Source organism: Nuphar pumila, chromosome 4 (assembly GCF_984573655.1).
Source record: "Nuphar pumila chromosome 4, dmNupPumi1.hap1.1, whole genome shotgun sequence".
Classification (NCBI taxonomy): domain Eukaryota; kingdom Viridiplantae; phylum Streptophyta; class Magnoliopsida; order Nymphaeales; family Nymphaeaceae; genus Nuphar; species Nuphar pumila.
Window position 1 is genome coordinate 23,647,843 of NC_143252.1, and position 20,878 is coordinate 23,668,720.

Consider the following 20,878-nt stretch of genomic DNA (forward strand, 5'->3'; position numbering starts at 1 on the left):
TAAATATAGGTTTTCACTTAGTTAGTACATATAGGATTCACGTACTATTTTTCTAGGATTCACTGAATTGCATGATTAAAGGAGTGAATAGACAAGTGAGTTTTAGAGAACATAGTTTGTGATTTTCATATTTTGTGCTAATTGTGTGAATTAGAATAGACTTTGTTATTTAAATTTCATAGTGTAGTTTAAATTATTCTGACTTTGTTTAAATTATTTTATTTTCATTTACTTTATATTTTTGTAAATTTTTGTTGCGTGTTAGTTTAGATTAGATAGGATAGAATAATTAGAGTTAGTCAATCTATACACTGGGCTGACTCGGTGTATGCAGAGGCAGAGAACTTTTGGAGTTCCTCTTCACCCATTTGATCTAGAACCAGAGCATATCTTGAGAAGATCTAGAAGTCTGGATCGAATAGCGGAGCAGATGGAGCAACAGAAAGAAACCTGTCCATTGAGGAATTTCTTTATCCCTAAGGAGTACACCCAGTCATTTGTAATTTGGAGACCTAAGATAGGAGTGCCTCAATATGAGATCAAGGCCAACATTATTCAAATGTTACCTTCATTTTATGGTCTTGCTCATGAGGACCCATATAGGCATCTCGATGAGTTTCTCGAGATTTGTTCAACGGTCTAAATCAATAACTTCGGAGACGATGCTATGAAGTTGACACTCTTTTCGTTCTCTCTAAAGGACAAGGCAAAGCATTGGTTCAAGACCTTGAACCCGGGCCAAATCGAGACGTGGATTAAATTACAACAGGAATTTCTTAGGAAGTATTTTTCTATTAGTCGCACAAACCAATTTAGGTGAGCCATCACCAACTTTTTGGAGATGAATGGTGAGAAATTTTATGAGACATGAGAACATATGAAGGACCTGCTTAAGAAATGCCCACATCATTAAGTACCCAAGTGGCAGATAGTGCAGAGTTTTTATGATGGTTTGTCCGAGAGGAACAAACAAATGATAGATTCATCCTGTGGTGGTACTTTTATGTTGAAGAGCAAAAATGAAGTGTAGGGGTTATTTGAGACATTAGCTAAGAACTTCATGCACCACACGACTTCGTCTTCAGCATTTCATTCTGAGAAGAATACACCGAGTGGTACCAAGAAGGGTGGGCTACTAGTAGTAGGGCCTACTGATGTGATTCAGAGTAAGGTTGAGATGCTTGTGTATAAGTTGGACCAACTTTTAGTCAAACCATCCTATCAACAGACGGTGTGTACTCTATGTTCTAGTCCTGCACATCATGTCACTGAGTGCCCTTTGGCAACTCAGCATCCTGAATTTGTCCAAGAACAAGTTCAGGCTGCTTAGGGGTTCGCCAAACCCATGAATGACCCGTATTCTTCTATATATAATTCAGGTTGGCAAAACCATTCTCATTTTTTCTGAAGAAATCCACAATCATCAATTTTTGTCCCTCTGAGTCAACAGATTATAAGGCCTAGTGCTTTCACTCATACTTATCAGAGGTTGAACTATCTCCAACCCTCAAGAGATCGCTCCGCAGTCGTCTTTTGAGGAGAAACTTCTCCAAGCACTTCAGGATGTGTCAACTTTTAATTGAATTGCTTTCGAGAAGTGTAAAGTTCTCATACCCAATCAATAGCCAAGCTTGAGCAGCAAATAGGACAATTAGCAGAGGCCTTAACACAGAGAACTGAGGGTAGTTTACCCAACCAACCTGTCATAAACCCCAAGGGCAAGGAACCCATGTTTGGCCTGCACATGACTAATAGTCACCAACAACAAGCTAAGGCAATGATGGCCCTTAGGAGTGGACACAAGTATCATGTAGCCCTGAGAGAGATGACCAATGATCCCGGTGACACCATGCCATCCACTTCTACTCAATCGTCCACCCCAGATAAGAGAAAGGATAGAAGTGAGTCTCCTCAGCAAGAGGAGGAACCCCCAAAGTATGTCCCTAAACCCTCCTATCCTAAAACATTAGAATCTCTCGTTGGCATCAGCAAGCAAGGGGTTACGATGCAAGACATGCTTGAAGTATTCAAGCAAGTGCGGATCAACCTTCCCTTGTTGGATGCCATTCAGCAAGTGTCGGCGTACGCCAAATTCTTGAAGGAACTATGTACATAGAAGAGAAAATTCAAAGAGAAAGGTGCTTCTAACTGAGCAAGTGAGTTTGGTGCTTTAGCATCAAACTCCACCTAAGCTCAAGGACTCTGGCACCCTGATCATCTCATGTGTTATTGAAAATATCAAAATCGAGAGAGCATTATTGGATTTAGGAGCCAGTGTGAATATCTTACCTGCATATTTTTATGATTCTTTTGAGTTAGGAGAAATTAAGCTGATACCTATAACCCTGCAACTAGCAGATCATTTTATCAAGGTTCTGAGAGGAATCCGAGAGGACGTGCTAGTCAAGTTCGATGAGTTTTATTTCTCAGTTGACTTCATCATCTTGGACATGGAGGGCGTAGATAGCCATCGTTAGACTTTGATCATCCTTTGCTGACCATTTTTGGCGACGACCAATGCATGTATCAACTATTGTACCAGGGCAATGGATTTATCCTTTGGCAACAAGAAAGTGAGACTGGATATTTTTAATGCTATCATGAGACCCGCCAGAGATGAGTCTTGTTTCCATATAGATATTGTTCAGGAGTTACTGGAAGAAGACTGAGATTTGTTGTTGTTTAGAGATCCACTCGATGTATGTTATATAGTAGAAGATAGCCTAAACAGTTATTTTGTTAAGATGTCTTTTATTGTGTCAAAGGAGGGGAGTGTGCTTGAGCATATTATGCTCAAGAGAGAAATAGGATAGGATCTGAGCAGAAATCGTGTACCATATACACATAGTAGGAGTAGAATTTGATTTTTCATTTATTTTTCAGTGTTCGCTTTGCTTTTTATTTTTTTTAATTTCATTAGTCATTTGATCTAATCTCTTGTGCAAGAATGGTGATTATTTTTACAGGACACGAGGATGGAGACATAATTAAGATGTCAACTTCATGTCAAGTTTGCAGAAAATTGTGCATCTGTGTGTGCATGATGGTGGTGCATGGATGTGGTAATAGAGTATTCAAATGAGCTTCAGCACATAGCCAGGTTGTATCTATCTTTATCTCAATTTATATTTGTTTTGTAATACATTCATTCATGCATATAGTTTCATCTAAGCATGGGGGAGTGTTGCTGAGGACAACACCATTTAAGCATGGGGGAGGGATTATTAAAAATTTTTGTTAGATAATCAATTTCCAGTTGTTCATGGAATGTCTTTTGTAGGATTTGACATATGCTTAGAATTTTAAATCTCATATTCAATTTTTTTTCAAAAAATTGATCTAAAAGGAATAATTGTTGCATAAATTTTGACCAAATGAGAACATGTGATTGCAGAAGTCTTGATAGAATTACTTGTATGACAATGCATAGTATAATACAAATAAAAGTAGTGAAAAATATATGATGAGTAGTAAATGTAGTTGTTCTAAGTCTTTTAAGTTGTCACTTAAGTAGTGGAGACAGACACTAGTTGACGTGTTTCGTTTCTATGAAAAGAGGCAACTGGGAGGTCAAACGCTTTGCTTAGACATCGTTAGTGAGACCTGTCGGGTTTGAGTAATTAAGTCTTAGGGATGTTTTACACCTGATACCCTAAAGTCGTCTGGTTTGGGAGTCATCGACCTAAAGTTCAAGTCATAGGAAGCTACATTTCAAATTTCGTCCAATTTCAAGTTAATTTGGCGAAGTTATGAGCTTTTTTGTGTAATAGAGCGAATCCAACCGAGATCCAGATCCAGACCCATATAAGAATAACAAATTTTTGGATCTTGGAACAGATTGGATCACATTGACCCAATCCATAGATCCATTCATGTTTTTCCAAAAGAGGCACCCAACAAATTCTGAGAGTTTTTGAGTGTTTATGAAAATACTTTTTCATAAGAGTGTTTTCGAAATTTTTAAAAAAAGAAACAAACATAAGGGGGACGCCCCTCATTTTGATTTTTTTTTCCAGAATTTTGAGAAGTTCTCCACAACATTAGCCACCTCCATTGTCCATCCTTCATTATCGTTTCATCGCACCGTGGAGCTTTCCGGGTGTTGCACTGCAGAAGATTTTTCCGGGCGTCTTCCGTCTTCTTTCTTTCTATGTCTTTTATGTGTTTTATATTTTTGTGTCAAGCTTTTACTAATTTTTTGATTTTTTTTGCAGCACTACGACAGCCATTGAAGGAGCTTGATCTTCGCATCGATGAGTTTTTTGGGTGTTATCCGACCGAGGAGATTTCTGGGCTCTCAAGCGAGCCGAGGAGTTTCTCAGGCTAGCCCTTCTTTCCCACCTACCGTCCTTCGAACCACCGACCACCAGTTCCTTCGTTGAGTTGCTGGAGTTGCAGACATTTTCAGAAGCTTAGAAGAAGTCATGGGAGGCCTCGAGTCTTGGACCAAGCATAGATCATCTGGTTGACAAGCATACTGCAGGTCAAAAGGCATATTTATGCCAAAAGCATGAATGTCATAACTTGTAAAAGGACAAAAATACCCTTTTAGACTTGAAAGAATGCTTGAGCAATGTAGTTTAGATTTTTATATATTTTTTTAGTTAATCTTCTAGTTAACTTTTACTTTTCATTGTAGACATTTTGAAATATTAATAAAGTAAAGTAATTAGATTTGATATTGAATATTATCCTATTCTCTGTGGATTCGACCCGTACTCACCACGTTTGTGGAAGTTCGGTTTTTATATATTTCGTTACCAATTTTCCAAAACATTTATTGAAAATATCTTTTTAAAATCATCATTGCAAAAACGCCATGCACTACTCAAACAAGTAGTGTATCCATATGGTTCAGTTTTGCAACCAATTCATGTCTAATTGATCTATTTTCTTATGGTGACATAAATATAAACAAGAGTTCCAATTCAAAACTGCATTGATAGAATTTATTAGTCGGTGTAAATTCTATTACTAACAAAATATAACGAATTTAAATTTGAAAATTTTAAAATAAGAGCACAAATGTATTATCTATCTACAACTCAAAACCTAAGTGAAATCTCATTCTAATTCATAGAGAAATAAATCTTTTAGCAAAACTTATTTTATGTTCACTGAACAGACCTCTCGGATTCTGCTTAACTGAAGAACTATTAGCCAACAAATTTATAAAATAAAATAAATTTTATAAATTTTACTATAGTTAGTTGGGTGTGTGTGACACAATCTTTAAAAGAAATCAGGTCTAAACGTCATCCTATATGAGAATTAAAATTCACACACTACAGTCTATTTCTATTTTTGGATAGACTGTGTTAAAAAAAATCAGGTTCTGGAACAAAACTTTCGTCAAATTTTAATTCTTAAACCGTAATAAATCTATGCATAAAATTTTTATTGTGTATTTTATAATATATAAACTAACACACATAAAAATATTTAACATAAATATTAAACAATTTAAGATAAATAAAATCAGCAAAAATGTGCAGCCTTTATAGAATTTTTGTCTTCTATTCTGACTTGCAGAGGTCGTATCTTCAAATTCAGATATCAAATTAACCCAAATATTTTTTAGATTTCTCCTACATGTCTAAAACATGCTTCTAAAATTTCAGAAATTTTTGGATCACCATTTTGAAGAAACATGATTTTTTTTTAAACTGGTCAAAATAGAAATAAATAGGATAAAATGCATTTTCAACTAACACATAATTAAATCCTTGTTTTTATAAAGAAAATATCATAAAGATGTATTTCACGATTTTGAATCATTATGAATATTTCATATACATTCATGTATACATCCTAGTATGTTGTAATTAGAGAGGCCAAATTTATAATACGAAACACATGCAAGATCCATGTCTTTTCATAAGAAAGCCTGATTTTCTCAAAAAGAAATTGGCTACACATCCGAAAACTCATGGACTATCTTCAGCTCTTCCCTCGATTGGGTAGTAGGCTCTGTCAGGGTCACACTAACCGGAAAGGCAGTGCATCCCTTCTTCAGATGCTTCTGAGCTTTTAACCTGATGATCTTTGTTCTTCAGGACGGGTCTAAAAATTCCGAACTCCATCTCCAAACAACTTGGTTGAGACAACACAATCTTTCCTTCCTAACAAAAAATACTAGCATAGTGCTCATACAACCAATCTATACCTAATATGACATTATACTTGGTCATATCAAGTAGGACAAGGTTAGCAGGTAAGTTTTATCTATCCAACTCTATGTTCACGTAGGGCATATAAGTAACATATAAAGAATTATAACTGATTGTGCATATAATTTGCATTTTATTCATACAATTTTATGCATGATCTAGCGAAAAATTGCATTAAAAACTCATTCTTATCAGTGTTTTTGAGAAACTGCTTTGAAATTGAAATTATAGGTAAAAATGTATATTTTAAGCTTTTCTCTGCATTTTTCAGAGTTTTAGTTAGTTTAAAATTTTTTAATGTGTAGTCTAACTAGATTAGGAGTGTATTAATTAATTTTAGTGTGTTTAGAAGTATTTCTTTTTGAAAAATATGTTTTCTAGAGGTGGACTCTTTTGAAAAATCACGTTTTGACCTAATGTTAGAGTATTAGATTTTTCAATCATAGAACACGTTTTTGCCTTTAGAGAAAATGCAGGCCTCTGTCTCTCTCCCCCTCTTCTCTTTTTCTCTTGTTTCACTCTTGGTTGGTTCCTCCCTCGATTCTTTCTTTCCCACTTATTTTGTCTTGCTTCTAATCTCTATTGTCGCTAGCTTCTTCTTGTTTCTATCGTCAAAAATATGTGCATCTCGAAGGTAAGACCACTTCTTCTCAACTCCTCCGTCGAAAACAGATTAGAAGGTATGTTTCTTCTCTCTTGTTTCTTCATAGTTTTAGTTTCTGCATAGCATGCATCATATCATTGCATGTAGTTTCGTTTATTCGTGGCATATTCATCATGTCTAGTTTAGATTAGTTTTATTTTTCATCATCTAAAAATATAAAAAGAAAAAAATATAAAATAGTTTAGTATAGCCGATTTTCTTAATTTGTGCATAGAATAATATTATGTTATTCAAATTGAAAGATTTAGTATAGAGTTTTCTGATATTTTAGTGATTTCAAATCACTCATGTTAGATTAGTTTAGATCAAAAAATTTATATTAATTAGAATAAATTTAGTGATATTTCTGAAATAGCTTATTAGGGTTTTGATACTAATTTTAATTCTTTTTTATTTTTCGGTTCTTAGATCTAACATCTCCAACTATATTTATTAAAAAGTTAGTTTTTATTGTGTGAATTATGTCTTGATAGTTTTCATCATATTCAAATTAGTTTTAATTAATTGTAATTATCATTATTTAGTAACTAATTAGAAATCGATAAAGTAAAATAGATAGAATAATTAGATTTCTTTTATTCCAAATAAATTAGATTTAATTCATGTTCGTTATTAGTTAGATTTGTGTTAATTCAATTTTAGCATTTTGATTTTTGTTAATTAGATTAGACAATAGTTGTTTTTATTGCTAAATTATCATTTTTAATTAAATAGAGTAGCTTAGCCGAATTAGATATTAAGCATTAATTTTTTTTTTGCAGTTTTAATTCAGGTCAACTTTTAGTTTCACAGCAATTAGAATAATCTAGTAATTAGTCTTATGCCATTAGATTAATTAGTTTAGCATAATTAATTTAGATTAAAACTACTCAATCAATTCTCTTCTTATTTCAATTATCGATTTTGTTAGCATAGTTTATATTAGCGATTTTTTTATTCATGTTTGTTGTAGGATATTAGTTTAATTCACGACAATCTAGATCTCAGTGTTTCTTTAGTCTTGATATTTTTTTTTAGCCTTCATAGTCAAATTAGTTAAATACATCCTAGCTGATTTCTTGCTTTTGATTTTTAATTCATCAAATTAAATAGTTAGGTTAGTTATTTTATTATTGTTTTATGTTTGTTATTTAAATTAGTCCAGTTGTGAATTCCATACAATATGATTAGAGGTTAGTTAGATTTAGTTTACATTGCCTCATGTTAAGTGAATGTTAGTTAGCTTAAATTTTATTATTGCATGTTTAGTTAATTTAAAATACAATAGTTGGATCTTGCATTTAGAGTTAATTTACTTAAATTAAGTAGTTATTCTAGGTAGTTTAGTTAATTCTTCATGAGTTTGCTTCAGATTTGTTAAAAAAGTTGAATTCATACATCATATAGTTTATTAGATTCATTTAGTTGTTTTTAAGTTTTGTCTTTTAGTAATTTGTTACAAATTACTTTCTTGTTAGTTAGTTAGTTTTGCTATTTTGTCATTTAGTGTTTTGGTTTGTTATATGTTAGTTCATATTTGTTACATATAGTTAGTTTGTTCTTAGTAGTTAGATTCTTGTTTTTGTGATTTTTCTTTGAAGTAACATTAATTGTTTGTTTAGTTTTCCTTTGTTCTGTCTTGTTTTGTGATTTTTGTTTTGCAGAAAAGTTGTTGATCATGCAATAAGCCCTCAAAAGTACTCTTGAAGAACCCTCTGAGGTCCTTAAAAAGTCTACTCAAAAAGCCCTTCAGCTCCTCAAGGGCTTTCAAAAATTCAAATAGACAAAAAATAACATAAATCAAAGACATCAAAGGGACTAGAAGCTCAAGCATTGAAGACCCTTTTCTTTTCTTTTTAACTTAGGATTTATTCATTCATTTATTTTGGGTTTGTAATAAGGTCACTTAATTATTTTTATTTGTTTAAGCCCTTTGTATAGGGTCGTACTCTCAGTTAATTAGTTAATTAATTTTTTTATTTTTCAAAGCATTAAAGAGTAGCTTAGTTTTTTTGTGGAATACAAAGTGTTTCTCTCGTTCTCTGAAATCGACTCGGACTCCACCACTCGTGCGAGCCAATTTTTATTATTTGGTGTCTGACTTTCACACTATTTTTATTAAAAATATTATTTTAAAAATTTATTTCATAAAACTTACACAACTAACCCACCACCTTTAAGAGACTACTGGTCATATCAAGTAGGACAAGCTTATTGGACTCCTCCATCACCTTTATGAAACTACTGACAAACACAACAGCAACTTGCTGGAGGCTGCCAAAAAACTCTTTAGAGGCAACCACAACATCGGAAACATTAAAGTTTAGGGAACCTTTTCCAGCCAGAGGTTAGGCCTCTCTCTCTCTCTCCGGGCTTGGCTAGGGGCCTCCCTTCTCATTAATGGAGGGTGGAGGATTAGAAACCTTCATCCTGATGATATGAATGCCCCTGGTTCCTTTTGTTTTTTTATTTAACATGTGAGCTTCATGGATTCATGATCATTTTCCTCATTTGAAGAATTATGACAATATTGTCTATATTTGATTGATCTATTGTGTTGATTTTCCTTTTTTTTTCAGGTTATGGTTTCATTTGGTAACATTTGAATTTTCAGATGTTTGGGGGATGGGAATTCGATGTTTTTGGATTTAGGTTTCTTATAATCAGAAAATATTAGTGATTTTTGTGTTGTTTGTGATATGTTCAATCAAGATGAGCATGATGTTCCCTGTAGTCATGGGGATGTATATGAAATGTGGGCAAGTAAATGAAGTGCATAACATGTTTGAGAGGAATGTGGGTTATTTAGATCACCATGATTGCTGGATAACAGTTTATTGAGCATTATTTTTCATCCTTATGTTCACAAAGATGGAGTTTCAGAAGCAATTGTGATGGTAGGGAGCGAGTAACGAAGGCTTTTGGAGTTGGTCGGACTGGAATGAAGACTATTTCTTGTATTTCTGCTCTATTTTTACAGCTTTGCACTCTGCTAATTTTGATGTTACTGATACTAATGGAAGCAACTGAAGTGTTTGATCTGCTGCTCTCTGCTACAATATGTTGTAGCTAACCAGCTTGAAAGCATAATTTACGAGAGGATTTGCTCAAAAAGTAGGGATTAAGGGATTGGACATGTGTGATGTGGGAATGTTTGTGCTACTGCTCCTCTGGCTACAGATCCTCATGAGTAAGGTTAAGATCTAAACTGCTGCAGACCCACATTTTTGGTATGTAACAATAATGTTATTTTCATGATATAGAATTTTTTTTTCTTATATAATGTGAATTTTGGTAAAAAAAAACTTAAAGATCTATTTAAGGGAAAGCACTGGTTTTATCTATTTTTTCTCATTTGATGAAAAATTTTGGTGGTTTCTTTTTGCATTTCCTAAAAGCTTCATTCTCCACATAACAAGGCATTTTCTTTAAGCACTTGCGTCTTGCCACACGTGGCAATGGGCCAGGTTTGGCCGGACCAAACCTGTACCAAACACTATACAGCCAGGGCTTGTTGCGATAAAGAAGGAGGTCTGATTAGTATATGGAGCCGGATATGGTTTGTGAAATTTTATACCTAACCCGTGTTCAAACCAAGTTTTAATTAAGATTCATGATTTTTCAATGTCAAAAAGATTAAAAAAAATAGTATTTTAGCAAGTATGAAGTGGTCTTTTTTATGTAATCTTTGTAGGACCCCAGGTATGATTTTTCTTGTAATGGCCCAATCAGACCCAGATCCAGACCCGATACCAGCACCACAAAGTCAGGTGGATTCGAAACAGGTTTGACCTGTTGACACCCTAGTCACATATCACTAATTCTCTCACCAGCTTTTTACTACGGTAACTAAGTTACGAGTTGCCAACAAGGGCTCCACTCATCTGGTAGGTCACCAGGTTGATAGGATGTCACAAGTTCGAAAACCACGGATGTCATCCTTTGCGGTGAGGTCGAAACTGGGTGTACTCCCCAATGCTCATTACACTGTTTGGTTGCACAGGGTTTCAACGTGGCCTCTTCTGAAAATACAAAATTACACAGAGGTCCCACACGTCAGGACATGGTTGTCATTATCGGATTATTTAAAAGCTAACCTCATCTTTCTCACAATGACATGCCTACCAGAAAGTCAACGGTTTCATCTTGAAGAAAACATGAGTCATTGACCATATAAATAGGGGCATGAGAGTCAATTTTTCTAGACAGTTCAAAAAGTATCGTAAAAGAACGTTCGTACTCATAGTAGTCACACATTCTTCCTCGGCAGTTCCTCCGGATGTGACTAAATCGGCACATAGTCATTAATCGGCATAATAAAAGCACCAAACTTTTCGGACTTTACAAATGCTACCAAAGTTATTACTTTGGTTATCATTTTATTTTTATAACTAAAAAATAAAATTAGTAATTTTATCGGATGAGCAAAATAAGTTTGACCGTGTAGGACGGTCAACTGCAATGTATTTATTTAAATATTTTATAAACTAGATAATGATACTTTGAACCGTTATCCTCCCTAACAAAAACTATACTTTTAACCATTAGAATATAAAACTTATTATTAATTATTATTTTAAATATAGTATTTAGATTGTGATAAGCCAATGAACCCAACAATTACTCGACCTGCTATGACACAATTGGGTCCATTTGATTTTTCGATGATTGATCTGTCAATTATCATTGTAAGGAATAAATTTTTTTGCTAATACATTCAAGCCTACACACGATCTAACTTAAGAACAATCTTAATTTATTATTAGAGTCCTTTGATTTGTCAGAGGACTATTTCTTCGACAGGCCACTGTGATGCAATGGTTGTTTCTTACCGTCACAAGATTTTTTATCGTTTGCTTGCAGCTTTTTTTGGGCCACCAATGTATTTGGTTCAGGTTGAAAATACCTTGAAGGGTCAGTCCGTAGAGCTTTTAAGTAAAAATATGAATGAATATAAATGCAAAGAGCTTTCTTTTATTCACCCTTGTTGTGATTGTTCCTGAGTGATTGTGATTTATATTTTTCTCTATTCTCTTACTTTCTTGCACTTTCAATTATCAAAGCTTCTGTAGCTGCGAGCGAGCAACCAAAATACTTGCGAAGGTAAAAAATGATCATCGCATTGCACTAGCCTATTGAAGAAATAAGCCCATAACAAGTGGTACCAGAGCCCGTTCTCAAGCTAGGAAAAAGACTCAAGAGTCAATGTCGAGAAATGCGCCGACAAGCCATGATTTATGAATAAGACAAATGGACCAACCAGAAGACTGTCGACCACCTTAAGCCTCTACCTATCTTAAAAAGTCCTTAAAAAAGCATTTTCATGAACTTCATTGTTAGTTTGTCGAAGGTAGATGACTTCAGCTCTATCCTAGTGGTGGTTGATCATTTTTTTAAATGTGTTACCTTCACCCCAGCTTCTAAAGAGTGACCTGCAAAGAAGACGGTGGAGTTGTTCATCAAGCATGTGGTGAAGCACTGTGGTGTACCAAGAAGCATTGTGAGCAATCGCGATGCTCGCTTCACGTACAAATTTTGGCATAAAGTGTTTCAGCTACTCAGCTTTGATCTGTTATTTTCAACAGGTTTTCACTCACATGCCGATGGGCAGACAGAGCACATCAACAAACTATTGAAGGCACTTGTTAGCGCCAATCAAAAGGATTGGGTAAATCTCATAGACGTGGTCCAATTCTACTATAATTTTCAGAAGAGCGAGTCTTCAGGGCACAACTCGTTCAAGATAACCACAGGACAACAGTCACTGACTCCACACACTCTAGCCGCGCAGGAGAAGGGAAGGCTATCATTTGCCTATTAGTTTTTTCAAGATTGGCATGAGCAAACCGAGTTAACGAAGTCGTTTTTGCATAAAGTGGCCAAGAGGATGGGGAAGCGGGCAGACAAGCACCGTCGTCTTACTAAGTTCCGTGTTGGAGGCTAGGTATTGATGAAACTCTACCCAGATCGCACAAGCATCTTTCATGGATGGCACCACAGACTAATCAAGAAGTACGATGGACCATTCACCATCACCAAGAAAGTGAGCAACCTAATGTACAAGCTGGACATGCCCCCAAACTTAAAGGTGAATCTGATGTTTCACGTGTGCAACCTGAAACCGTTCTATGCGGACAAGGAAGACCATAATGTGCTCCTATCCTACAGAGGGCCCTAATAGCACAATGGGACGAGAAGCGTCTCAACAAGATCATTTGCCATAAGAAAAATTACTTAAGCGAAGCAAACAAGTATCTGGTGTAGTGGGAGGAGACAACGAAGCCGATGTGGGAGCCAACATTTAAGATGAAGAGCTACTATCCAGCCGAATTTAGGGCCTACCACGAAGCAGATGGCGTTGAGGGTGGCACATGACTTAAATGAGGGAGTGTGTTCCTCGACGATTTACTTTGTACAGTTCTGTCTAGAGTCTGTTTTGCCTTGGTTAAGTCTTGATGTAAAATGTCGAGTCACTTGCAACTTTCTCCAAGCCACCCATGTACTTTGGTTTAGGTTGAAAAATACCTTGAAGGGTCAGTCCGTAGATTTGAACTGTAACAAACCTTTGGGCAAAAATATGAATGAATGTAAATGTGAAGGGATTTCTTTTGTTCACCCTTGTTGTGATTGCTTATGAGTGATTGCAATTTTTCTCCCTCTCTATTCTCTTGCTTTCTTGCACTTTCAGTTATCAAAGCTTTCATAGTTGCAAGCGAGCGACTGAAAGGCTTGTAACGGTAGGAAAAGATCGTCTTGTTGCGCTGGCCTAGTGAAGAAGTAGGCCCGTGAAATGATTAACCCAAGTAAAAATTTTGATGGGCATTTGCAAAGATTGAAACATTTGGAGTGTGGATGAATTAGACGCAAACATTTTGGGAGTATTTGAAAATTTTCTTAATAAAATATCATAGTTGAACGGCAAGAAAATTGTCATCAGATTATAATAATAAATAATAAATAATAAAGTACAAGACAAGCCAGCTCAAAGACTCAACAATCTAACAATCTTTACGCAGTGGTTAAACATGTAGGCAAAAAAATGATTCAAAGATCAAACAAAAAAATTACAAAACAATGCATATGACAGAGAAAACATCCATGGATATTATAAGAAGAATAAGCAACTGTAGAACGAAATCAGCAGCATTTCTCAAGTTTTAGATAATAAGGTTAGGCAGACCCCTACCAGTTATACAATCCTACCATTAGGATTCAAACTTGCAAATGTCTCAACATAAGGTGACGTGCATAAGCTGCTCCTGCCAGACCCGTTGCTCAAGAAGTGCTACTTATACAATAAATCAACAGCATTACGAGATCCATTTCCACGAAGTCTTTTACATAATAGTCAAAAATATTAGTTTGGGGATCTTCTTTTTGAGGGAAAATCACATGATACAATAAATTTGAGTTTTTACCACAAGAAAATATCAGCAAAAATAAAATAATTAGACAACAAAAAATTTGATGTCCTTTTTCCCTCATGCTATATATAGGTATGGCTTACTTGAAACATGGGTGATAAATGAGCATCTAAATCAGCTATGTATATATATATATATATATATATATATATTTGACCAAGACCATGATACGGTTTTCCTAAGCTAATTTCCGTCCAAAAAAAAAATAGGATAAAATATCTCAGAGAAGTCTTTGGAATGGGGTTACAGAATTTTTTTTTTTTTAAATCTTGTAAAAATATAACAGCAAACGTAAAGAAGTGATGAGCAAGCCACAACATTATATACAATAGCAAAAAACTTTATCTTTGCTCTGCAATTGACTTGGACAGAAAATAGAACATCAAAGAATCATCTGATTTTTCAACTTTTAAACATCAAGAATCCTTTCCAAAATGGATTCATAAAGAAATAAATTAGGAAAACTAAAAACACATCAATATTATTTCTTTGTCCAGACGATATTTTCCAAAAAACAGAAAAAAGGAGAAGAAGAAATGACTGTTTTCACGCCCATACAATGTTTTAGAGAAAAAAAAAACTGATTTTTTTTCGGTGAATCTCTCGGTTTTTGGAATCCGATTTATCGCAGAGTTTCCGCGATTCCTCGACGATTTATCGCCGACGACGGGTACAGTGTTGGTACTTTCCTGAAAATTGAAAGAGTATAAAGGTAAATTGTATACATCAACGACGGACGGTATCCACAACTTTGGGAGGTTAGTTAGACAAAGTGGCCAAAAGGCAATGGTGCGAACGTGGAGTGCTGCGATTGGTTGGTTCGGACGGCGGAGACGTGGGCTGGTGCAAGACGACGTGCGTCGCGTTTCGTTGGCGTTGGCTGCCATAATTGGAAAAGGCGACGTGAGGAAGAGATTTCCGTAAGAGGAAAGCTTCGGTGAGTGCGTGACCTCATATCTGCCTTTTCGATGCGTGGAATCGACGGCTGAGGTTTTCCTCAGTCTCCCCAGCTGCCTTTGCTTCATGATTACCGGACGAACCCACTTTCCAGTGGGCCCCACTTCCGACCCCCCAACCAGACCGAAGAGATGTCCCTTTTTGGTAATTTTGAAAAGATTTAAGGAGTTTTTTGTCCTCGCACAAGTGGTAAACTTGTCATCCGATATGTCTAAAAAGCACCTCTTGACTACAACTTATCGCGATAACAAAGTCAAACGATACAGGAAGGAAAGCACTATTGATGGCTGAGTGGAAGGGAAAACTAAGACGTGTGCACACGTTTTACCTGAATACTTAATTAACATTGACCTCAATCTTTCATCTTTTATATATATATATATATATATATATATAATCAGTGTCCGTAATGAATTCTTTGTAGAGACTGCATGTATTTTAGGCAGCAGAAGGTTGTCCAAAAAGGATATTTAACGTGCAGAAAGAGTAATTTGTGGAGGTAGTTTTCGAAATAAAAAACATGTGAAAGGAAAGTTTTTCTTTTCCCTCGAAGGGAATGAAACCAAAAAGGGATCATTTTCGTCCAAGTATAATGGCCAAACCAATATTTGCGTCTCCTTAAATTTTTTTTAACTCCTTTTTCAAAATAATATATTTTGCCGAAATCGTCATGACGTTGGAACCAGAATGCGGCATTATTTTTTTTTATAAAAATTGCTGATATCCATATGCAAAGTGACCAACTTACCCTTATATTCGGAGATTCCGCAGTTTTCTCGCCCCCTCTCCCTTCTCGACGTTAACCACGCGGGCTCACAACGAATTTACCGAAATAGCCCTCGATCTTGCTTTCAAACCCAGACGCTCGGAGCCTGCTTTTCTTCCATGTGAGAAAATTTACTCCTAAGCTTTACACTATACTGGACCGGAGCAAAGGGGGATTGGGCTCGTCCGACTCTGGACACTGTTACTCATAGGCTATTCGGACTCGACAAAGGGAGATTCCGTTCCACGAATAAGCTTCCGATTTGATTCTCACCGACCGCTTTGGTCAAGACTGGATCCAAACGCCGGGCGGTCCAACATTGAGGTCAAAAGGGATGCAAGAGTCATTCTGAGAAAAGAACGAGGGCTAATGGGGAAACACACTCTTCGCACCCTATCCAGAAAAGGGCAAAATGTAAAAAACTCTTGGTTTCATCAAGATAACAAGAAAAGGGGCAAAAGTACGTAAAAACCTAAAAACGGACAGGGGGGGTAGTGACCGTCTAACCGGCGCACCCCGTCGGTTCGTACCGTCAAAACGGACAAGATGGCCTGCAAGGGGGGGGGGGAGGGTACCGTCCACCGGGTGACCGGGAAAACCGGTGGCTGCAAGAGGCAAGAATGTTAAAAGAGAGGCAGAGGGAGAGAGAAAGGCAGAGAGAGAGAGAGAGAGAGAGCATCTGAAGCTCTCCGGCTCTCTGCCATCATACGTCCCATCTTTGGCCTTTCCCGGTTTACCGTATTCTCTCCATTTCTCCCTCTCTTCCTCTTGTTTTCTTTCCCCTTTTGTTTTGCATTTTCTTTCTCGTTTTCTTCTTCTTCTTCGATTCTGATTCCGATCGGCTCGTCCTGCCGGAATCCGGTGATCGGAGGAAATCTCTGTTGTGAGGGCACCGAGCTGAATGATTCCGGCGTTTCTTTGTTTCCGGAAGGATGCGCTCGCCGGATGAAACGCTGTTTCCCTGCCGGCTGACGGTCCGAATTCCGGGATCCCTCTGGTTTTCCGATGCCTTTGCGGCGGTAGTAGGAGCCGATTTTCCTGCAATTTCCGGTTGCTGTATGTGACTTCCTTTTACGTGCGATCGGGTGACCTCGAGTGTGGACGCCAGAGAGAGCGTTGAGCTCCGCCGGTAAATTTTCGATCCGATAGTTCTTGCTTTTGCTTCTAGATCAGAGTATCACTTTCGGTTTGGGTTTTCCGCTGCGTTAGAGTAGGATTGGTCATGGAAGTACCCGTTCCCGCCGATCCTCAGAAATTTCCGGCGAATGACGAGTCTTCCGTCTGGCGGAGTGACAAACAAACCCTAGATCTCTGGGATTGATGTTAAACATATTCCGATTCCCGCAGTGTATAACAAACCGAGCCGTAAATGTTCTTCGCCTCTTCCGGATTGTCCTGCCGCTACATGTATCTCCTCTGGCTCTTTTTCCGCCGATAGAAGAAGCTTCTAGAGGAAGGAACCAGTGTGAGTGAAAGAACGACCGACAGCGAGAGTAGGGCGGGAGTAAAGAACGCGGAGAGAGGGGAGTGAGCGAGATGCTGGATCTGAACGATGAGCCACAGCAGCAGTCGCAGCCTGCGAAACTCGAGGACAGGAACGGTGACGAGTCCCCTTCGATCTACGATGATGGTCAGGAGGCTGCTGGCCAGGCGGACGACTCCAGCACGTCGAATTCCTCTGTCGTGAACACTGAAGGTTCGGCATATGGCGCGGAGGAGGAGTCGGCCTCGACGCAAACCGGTGGGAAGAAGCTCGCACTCAGTTTCAGCATACTGAAGAACGACGGAGGGGTGCGGGAGGTGGGAGAGGATGAAGACGGAGTGGATGAGGGGGAAAAAAGAAATGGGGGTGGTGGTGCCGGAGGCCGTGGGTTTCTGGAGGCAGGGGGCGTCGTGACTAGGCAGCTGTTCCCAGAGGTGGCATCTCCGGTGGCGCGTTCCGTGTCGTCGATGACAATGATGACGTTGCCATCAGCTGTGCCGGTGGCGGGGATAGGGAATTGGATGGACGTCGCCTTCCGCCACCACTCGGATGCAGTGGTGGCAGGGCAGACTGAGCCAGCAGCGATGAAAGTGTTGCAGCAACAAGTGAAGAAGAGCAGGCGCGGCCCGCGCTCTAGAAGCTCGCAGTATCGGGGAGTCACTTTTTACAGGCGAACTGGACGATGGGAGTCCCACATCTGGTTCGTTCTCTTTGCCACCTCTCTTTTCTTCTTCATCATCTTCTTCTTGGTCGTTTCTTGTCTTTATTTCATTGACCAGTAATGTAATTTCGATGGAAATGCCCGAGGGTTAAATCGAAGGCTTCCCCCTATATAATCTCTTTGAGTTTTTATTGGTCCTTTTCTCTTTTTCATTCTTTACAGGGATTGCGGCAAGCAAGTCTATTTGGGTAATTTTTTCTCTCCCCTCTTTTTCTATATCGGTTAGGAATTTCTTCAATAGTCGTCCCCGACTTTCCCTTCTTTTTCTTTTTTTGTTTTCTTTTTTCGGTTTGAAACCTGAAGATTGATTAGGATGAGAAGCCTTTGATCTATGTTTCGATGATTTTGATTTTGTTCTTTCTTTGTCTATTTTAGGTGGGTTTGATACTGCTCATGCCGCTGCTAGGTAAATTTCACGGGAAACCTTTCGTTTCTCTTTTCCTTTTCTGTTTTTCACTGTGGTCGTATTATTTGTTTTATGCCATGAAATGCTCTTTTCCACATATTTCCCGCTGCTTCGTGTTAAATTTTTTTATCTGTATTTCGCCTTCTTTTTCTTTGTCCGAGCTGAATTGGGATCGTGTCTGATATCAGAGCATATGATCGAGCTGCTATAAAATTCAGGGGAGTGGATGCAGATATCAACTTCAACCTCAGTGATTACGATGAAGATCTGAAACAGGTTCAAACTCTTGAACTCATTTCGTTATTTGTTGCGTTTATTTCTTTAATAAGTGGCAGAGCTTATACAATTCATGGTCTGGTGCAGATGAGGAACCTTACGAAGGAAGAATTTGTTCACATCCTCCGACGTCAGAGCACAGGATTCTCAAGGGGGAGTTCTAAATACAGGGGAGTAACTCTGCACAAATGTGGTCGATGGGAAGCTCGAATGGGGCAGTTTCTTGGAAAGAAGTAAGGAACATTGATCTTCTGTTTGAGCCTGAATCTCTGACTCCTCGCTCTTTATTTCCATTTATGTAAATCATTTTTCATATCGTTTCCCTGCAGATACATTTATCTTGGTCTCTTTGACAATGAAATAGAAGCTGCAAGGTAAGTCATATTCTTGTTTTGTATATTTAATATACTGAGTTTCCCAAATGTGGATCACGTTTAATTTGTGCTTAAACCAGAGCTTATGATAAGGCTGCCATAAAATGCAATGGAAGGGATGCTGTTACAAATTTTGAACCTAGCTCTTACGAAGGAGAACTTTTTGCTGAAGGCGATGGTGGTGGTAATTCCATTGATTTTTTCTATCCCTGCTAGTTCTTAATACATGGATGAAGTCTCAGTTAGTGATGGTCTTTTAAACTTTGGGGCAGGCACTACCCACAATCTCGATCTCAATTTGGGTATTTATCCGCCTGTTTGTTCTCATGCTTCTAAAGTCGACAGCAATTCTGCTGCCTTACGTTTGCAATGTGGCAATTTCGAGTCGCCTGAGTTTAAGAAACCAAGGGTAATCACTTTTTGTTAGTTCAGGTTCTCCTTTTTGTTTTTATTTAAATTGATCCATACTCTTTACTGAATTAGCGGGATTGTGTTAAAGGAGATCTGTTCGTTTCACTTCCACAGATGGAGACGGCTTCTCATACGGCATCGGCCGCTCATCATCCTTTTGGTTTGCCATCAGACCAACCCTTGCCTCTCTGGACTGGATTTCGTCCCAACTTCCCCACCTACCAGGTATTGAACATGTTCATTACTTTTGTGGAATCTTATTAGCTATCCTTCAGTACAATAAGCAAAAAATATAAACCATGCTCAAAACAGTACCAGTAGTAATGTTCGCATTCTAAATTTTCGGAGAAGCCCAAACATTTCATTTTGGAGCATATAGCACAATGCTCCAATTTATTCCACCTTTTCGAACAAGTCGTACATCCAAGCGCACACTCGGCTTTGGGACATCATTCTGTCCTGCCATGGCTCACAACCTTGTCAATTTCCTTTGCCTTGACTGAAGGGACAAACAGTTTAACTTGTTCCGTTTGTGAAACGTATTGCAGGTTGGTGGACTTTGCGCGGAAAGGGTGACGATGACCGAGGAAGCCACGTCTGCTGCGAACAACTGTATACAGCAATCGCCCATGTCAGGATGGGGCTTGCCAGCCACCACATCTCCCGTGCCGGCACCACTCTTCCCGTCGTCTGCTGCAGCATCATCAGGATTCTCAACCCAAACCCCACAACCTATTGCCGCATCTGCTTTCCCTCTCCCTACCAACCGGCACTTTCAATTCCCATCATCTAGTTTCAGCAGGAGCTAGACCCCCATACCCAAACAAACAAAACAGAAGGATCGACGTTTGAACTTTGAAGGTATACCAGACATAAAAAAAAAAATGTTACTCGTTGATTAATTCGGACCTAGGTTTCTTCTCTGTTTTTTGGTTTAAAATTTGTGTTCATGTGTACTGTTGTGATATATGCATGTATGGCAGAAAAGTGTGTAGCTTTTCTGACACTAACTACGTCTCACACACTCTCTCTGCCCTCTTTTTTCCTCCCTACAATGTTACTACTGCTGTTAGGCTCGTGCCATATCCTTTTGGCTACGCTCTATTATTCTTGGTTTCTCTTTCGTAATGTCCCATCAATGGAACAGAGGACGCATTCGCTGCCTCCCTCCCGAGGCGACCTTCGCCTTTTCCCTTTCTCAGTTTCTCTCACACGTTAGTTACTCTCTACCTTCACTCATGGTTGAT

At 38.0% G+C, this 20,878-nt stretch overlaps 1 protein-coding gene and 1 non-coding gene across 3 annotated transcripts; one reads left to right on the forward strand and one right to left on the reverse strand.

Moving 5' to 3' along the window:
• Positions 1–809: 809 nt before the first annotated feature.
• Positions 810–915, reverse strand: LOC149839654 (small nucleolar RNA R71). The gene has a single exon (XR_016431710.1). It is a non-coding gene; the product is annotated as a small nucleolar RNA R71 (small nucleolar RNA).
• A 15,672-nt stretch (positions 916–16,587) lies between these two features.
• On the forward strand, positions 16,588–20,638 carry LOC149839655 (APETALA2-like protein 3). Of its 2 annotated transcripts, XM_090002718.1 has the most exons (11): positions 16,589–17,089; positions 17,308–18,143; positions 18,327–18,352; positions 18,540–18,570; positions 18,759–18,846; positions 18,934–19,079; positions 19,176–19,220; positions 19,301–19,404; positions 19,493–19,629; positions 19,746–19,856; positions 20,180–20,638. In XM_090002718.1, exons 2-11 carry the CDS (start codon positions 17,497–17,499, stop codon positions 20,438–20,440), a joined length of 1,596 nt encoding a protein of 531 aa, XP_089858844.1. In that variant the 5' UTR covers positions 16,589–17,089; positions 17,308–17,496; the 3' UTR covers positions 20,441–20,638. The 2 variants fall into 2 exon arrangements, with proteins under 2 accessions (XP_089858845.1, XP_089858844.1); XM_090002719.1 differs by having other exon boundaries at positions 16,588–18,143.
• The last annotated feature ends 240 nt before the right edge of the window (positions 20,639–20,878 follow it).

Coding starts and splice junctions, on each gene's coding strand:
- LOC149839655 (XM_090002719.1), top strand. CDS start 17,497: ATGCTGGATCTGAACGATGAGCCACAGCAGCAGTCGCAGCCTGCGAAA. Junction 18,571..18,758: donor ACTGCTCATGCCGCTGCTAG/GTAAATTTCACG, acceptor GTCTGATATCAG/AGCATATGATCGAGCTGCTA. Junction 19,405..19,492: donor TGCTGAAGGCGATGGTGGTG/GTAATTCCATTG, acceptor ACTTTGGGGCAG/GCACTACCCACAATCTCGAT.